The sequence below is a fragment of the Colobus angolensis genome, unplaced genomic scaffold, assembly GCF_000951035.1.
Source record: "Colobus angolensis palliatus isolate OR3802 unplaced genomic scaffold, Cang.pa_1.0 Scaffold222, whole genome shotgun sequence".
Taxonomy (NCBI): domain Eukaryota; kingdom Metazoa; phylum Chordata; class Mammalia; order Primates; family Cercopithecidae; genus Colobus; species Colobus angolensis.
Window position 1 is genome coordinate 559,784 of NW_012115400.1, and position 5,109 is coordinate 564,892.

Sequence of the window (5,109 nt, forward strand, 5' to 3'; positions counted from 1 at the left end):
TCCCAGCTTCTAGGGAGGCTGAGACAGGAGAATGGCGTGAACCTGGGAGGCGGCGGAGCTTGCAGTGAGCCGAGATCGCGCCACTGCACTCAAGCCTGGGCGACAGACTGAGACTCCGTCACAAAAAAAAAGAAGCTGCTGGACAGTTTCAAGCATGAGAACACAATCCCAAGGGCCAGAACCAGGGCTGGGTGGTGGGGGCGGTTAGAAATGGTGAAGGAGCTGATGAGCTTGAGCTTGGGGCACATACCCGGTCAAAGGTGGGAGGGTACTGGGCTGCAAACTCCAGCTGGCGGAGGACCACTTCGTTCACCGGGACCCTGTTCTGCTTCATGTCCTTCAAGATGTTGATGAGATAGGTGTAGTCCAGCTTCCTGACGGCCGCGTTGATGAGGGCACTGTAGATGTGAGTGCTGGGGGTCACCTGGGACTTCTAGAACACAGGGACATCATAGAATCAGCAAGATGATGGCAGCCATTGGGACCCAGCAGCTCCCACCCTCTGTCAATCAAGCTGGCTCCTGGGACCAGCGGCCACGGCCAGCAAGGCAAACCCGGCAGCAACGATGGGCTGAATGTCCCTCTCCAGCAGGAAAGCCAAGCCCAGGCCCTCTGCTCAGCCCTAAAGAAGCTGCGGAAAAGGACGCCCGTGCTGCTTTCAGACACCGACTGACTCGGGCGGAAAATGATGCGGGAGACACCACCTCCTCGCTCCCTGGCGGGGGTTTCCCCGTGATGCGTGGTCACCAGGTGGTGGTCAGCCTAGAAAACCGTGAGTCTTGGCTAGGTGAGCCCGGCAGGGTCCAGGAAAACAGCCAGAGGGTGATGGACCTGGGGGACCCCGACAATGCAGGACGCAGCCTCTGCTGTGGTCGGATGAAATCCACGCAGCACTTCCAATGGGGGTAGGTGGGAGGCACAGATCTCAGGGGCTTTGAAAACCACCCACGGCTGCCCAGGAATTCTGAGAATCCCTGCCATACCTCTAGAGTGTTGGGGCCGAGGCCTGTCCCCAGCCCTCAGTGTCATCCCACAGCCACCTTCTTCCAGACGGGAATATCCGTGCATCTCTACGTCCAGCCCTGACGCACTCGCCAGGGTCTGCTTCCCCCAAAATGGGACCGAACACCATTCTACACCAGAAGCTTATCAACCCCACTCTCTTTGCCCCTATGCACAGTTCATCCTCTCCAAGTAGGGGGCTTAGAGGAGCCCTGCTCCTCCAAACTTCCCTCCTGAGCTGCAGGGTGCTCCTCAGGACCACGGGCATCCTGCCCAGGCCCAGGTCCACTCACCTTCATGTCTGTGAGCAGCTGCAGACCATCCTTCGGCCTGTGGCACCCAATGGCCAGGTTGCAGAACGTCTGCAGGTTGGGGATGAGGCCCCTCTTCGCCAGGACTGGCAACAGCGCCTTGGCCCCCTCCAGGTCTCCCAGCTTGCTCTTCTTTCTCACCAGCGTGTTAAAGAATGTCAGGTCGGCCTCCACCTGGTGTTCGTCCAGGAGGGCCAGCAGCAAGGACTCTGCAGGACTCCCAGACTCCACCACCTCGGCCAGTAGCGTGAGGGTCCTGATGTCGGGCTGCTGCCTGTGCTCTGCCATCTTGCTCAGGAAGCCCTCCAGGCCCCCTATCAAGGCCAGCCGGTCACCTGGGGTGCTCACTGTTCCAAAGGAGACCACAGTCGAGGGAACGGCCCCAGGGGTCAGGAGATTGACTTCCAGCTCCACGGGAGGTGGCTTCAGGGCCACAGGGGGCAGGGCCGCTGTGTGGCTGGGCTCTGCCTTGGTTTCTACCTCTGGCTGGGCCTTGCCGGGCACTCTGGCTTCCTGAGGCTCTGGAGGCCCAAGTGCCTGAGAAGGTTCCAGAAACAGCTGCCTCTCCAGGGCCTCCACGTGCAGCATGGCTGACATGCGGTTGCCTGCCTTGGCCTGGGCTGTCCTCCTTGGCTGCTGCTTGCCCACTGGGGGCTGAAGCAGGGTTGCCTCCTCACTGGGCTTCAGAAGCAGCTCTGAGGCCACCTGGGGGTCCCCTAGGCCACAGTCCCGAGCTGCTGCCAACAGCAGGTTGTAGCTGTCCCGGCTCGGCTGTAGCCCCAGACTCAGCATCAGCCGCCACACCTGCCAGAGAAGAGACAAACGTCAGCTTGGTGCTCCCATTCAGCAGCTGGGCGCAGGGTTCGCACCCGGAATCCCAGTGTCCTGGGAGTTTTAGATGGGAGGATCCCTTCAGACCAGGAGTTCCAGGCAAGACCGGGCAACATAGCAAGAGCTGCCTCAAAAAAATAGGCCAGGCATGGTGGCTCATGTCTGTAACTCCAGCACTTTGGGAGGCCGAGGCGGGCGGATCATGAGATCAGGACATCGAGATCATCCTGGCTAACATGGTGAAACCCTATCTCTACTAAAAATACAAAAAATTAGCCATGCGTGGTGGCAGGCGCCTGTAGTCCCAGCTACTTGGGAGGCTGAGGCAGGAGAATGGCATGAACCTGGGAGGAGGAGCTTGCAGTGAGCCGAGATCGCGCCACTGCACTCCAGCCTGGGCGACAGAGCAAGACTCTGTCTCAAAAAAAATAAATAATTTAGATAAATAAATAAATAAATAATTTAAAAAAAAGCTTTCCAGCCAGGAGCTGTGGTTCACGTCTGTAATCCCAGCACTTTGGGAGGCCCACACAGGCAGATCACATGAGGCCAGGAGTTCAAGACCAGCCTGGTCAACATGGTGAAACCCTGTCTCCACTAAAAATACAAAATTAGCTGGGCCTGGTGGCGTGCGCCTATAATCCCAGCTACTCGGGAGGCTGAGGCAGGAGTACCACTTGAACTCAGGAGGCGGAAGTTGCAGGAGGCCGAGATCGTGCCATTGCACTCCAGCCTGGGCAAGAGTGAGAGTCCATCTCAAAATAAATGAATGAATGAATGATTCCACGGTTGCACCTGCAGAAGTGCTAGCAGGCTGTGGGAGGGTTGAACAAGTGCCCAGGTGAGTGTGCGGCAGGCTTTCAGGGAAGGTGAGTTTAGAGGGGCTGAGCCTACTGCAAAGCAGGGTGGGAGAGGCGGGGACTGCCCTCATTCTGCCTCTAAGGGCCTCCTCTCCCTGCCATCTGTAGAACGGAGGCTACAGTGGCTGCTGGGTTTTCAGAAAAGAGCACAAATATAAAAACACTCAGCACAGGACCATCATGGGTGCTCACAGGACCACCATTTTGCACCTCTTGGCACCAGGGAAGCAGGGCAGGAAGGCGGGGTGGGAGGGACATACCTGGAGGGCGTACCGGAAGCCCGTCTTCTTGTCTTGGATGCAGCCCATGAGCAGGAAACTAAAAGTCTCCTCTGTGACAATGTGGCCTTTGTGGATGATTTCCTGGGGAAGGGAACAAAGAGGTCCCAGTGAGAACCTGCAGCAGGCTGGGTGTGCTGGCTCATGTCTGTCATCCTAGCACACTGGGAGGCCAAGGCAGGAGGATCACTTGAGGCCAGGAGTTTTGAGACCAGCCTGGGCAACATAACAAGACCCTGTCTCTACACTCGGATAGAGGACGCCTCTCCCAGGAAGCCGTCCCTCGAGTGCACAAAGCAGGACACAGCACACAGCGGCACACACAACCTCCAGCAGGGTCTCCTCAGACCCGTCTGTGAACCCCAGTGCCCAATACAGGCTGTCTCACCCTCCCTGAGCCTTCCTGCATGAAGAGAGACAGACACCACAGCCCCGCCCCCGCCACATGAGACCAGCCCCACAACGGGGGGCAGGATGGCAGGTGAAGCCCCCCACCTTGAACACATCAAGGCACATCCTAAGGTCTGCACACTTGGCAGCCATCTTCAGCAGCGCGTGGTACGTTTTCAAGTTGAGCTCGAAGTTTTTGGCCTGCAGCTGCTGCCGGAGTTTCAGGGCACTCTGCAGAGCTGAGTCCTTCCACGGGGACTCGGCACAGACGTTGAACAGGGCCGTGTAGGTAGCGTCTGAGGGCTCCAGGTCCCGCTTTTTCATCTGTGGAGATGGAAGCAGCTCAGTGGTGGCCCGGGATCAGCGGGACACACAGGTGAGCAGCCGCCCCAGAGGAGGCTGAGGCTGGAGAGGACCCCATTACTGCACACACCAGGCCAGGCTCTAAGGCAGAGCCGTGGGACACACCAGAGCCCAGCTCTCCAAACTCAGACACATTGAAGGGACTCTGAAAACTGAGCCCACACCCCGATATGTACCAAACAGAAGTTATCCTGCCCTGGGCACTTGTCAGCCCACTCCAAGTGGGTCTGGCCGCAAGGTCTTCCTGATGTCCCCACCTTCAGGCCACCCAGTCAAGGGGAAAAGGGGCTACAGTGCTTACTACCTGAGGGTTCCCGGGCAAGTTCGCGCTTCCGTGTGAAAATGGGGATGACACCATCACCTTGAAACCGGGGATGCCTGTGGCAAGTGGGAGGGTGCACTGCAGTGCTCTAGGGGAGGCCCCGAACCACTGGCACAATGCACATTCTCAGGGCCACCTCATCTGGTGAGTCACAAGCCCCAGAGGTGAGCGACACTCAGCTGATTGAGCCTCTGGGGGACTAGGGCAGGTGCTTAGGGTTGACAATCTCTGGTGAAGCCTAGCACTCGCTATCGCCCAGAGAAGGGCCACGTGGTCGAGGGCAGGTGACAGGCGGCTCAGTGGCAGAAAGAACCCTGCTAGAGTCAGGCCATTTGGGGCTCAAATCTCAGCCCTGGTGCATTCAAGTGGGGTGGCCTTGGACATGTCCCTTCATCTCTCTGTGCCTCAGTTTCCTTCTCTGAAAAGCAAAGATGGCAGTCCCTACTTTGAGGATGACGTAGGCTTTGTGTGTCTTGCTGCACTCCACAGAGGTGCACTGACAACTCGCTACCCGCCTGGCACCAGCCCTGGGGTTAGTTAGCAGAGCGGGCACAGCCTGTCCTTACTGAGCTCACACTCAAGAAGGCGGACACACTGCAGGTGAGTCACCAAAAACAGTAACAAGGCTGGGTGCTGTGGCTCACACCTATAATCCCAGCACTTTGGAAGGCTGGGGGGGGGGGATCACTTGAGGTCAGGAGTTCGAGACCAGCCTGGCCAACATGGTGAAACCCTGTCTCCACTAAAAATAC

General features: G+C 58.0%; 1 protein-coding gene across 2 annotated transcripts in view; it reads right to left on the reverse strand.

The window, feature by feature from the left end:
- LOC105513049 (pentatricopeptide repeat-containing protein 1, mitochondrial) overlaps positions 1 to 5,109 on the reverse strand; it is a 45,532-nt gene that overhangs the window by 6,162 nt on the left and 34,261 nt on the right. For both annotated transcript variants that reach the window (XM_011943793.1, XM_011943794.1), the window contains 4 exons: positions 3,778 to 3,996; positions 3,265 to 3,366; positions 1,296 to 2,117; positions 251 to 433 (listed from right to left, as the gene is read on the reverse strand). In XM_011943793.1, coding sequence (XP_011799183.1) covers positions 251 to 433; positions 1,296 to 2,117; positions 3,265 to 3,366; positions 3,778 to 3,996 — 1,326 coding nt within the window. The remainder of the gene's footprint in view (positions 1 to 250; positions 434 to 1,295; positions 2,118 to 3,264; positions 3,367 to 3,777; positions 3,997 to 5,109) is intronic.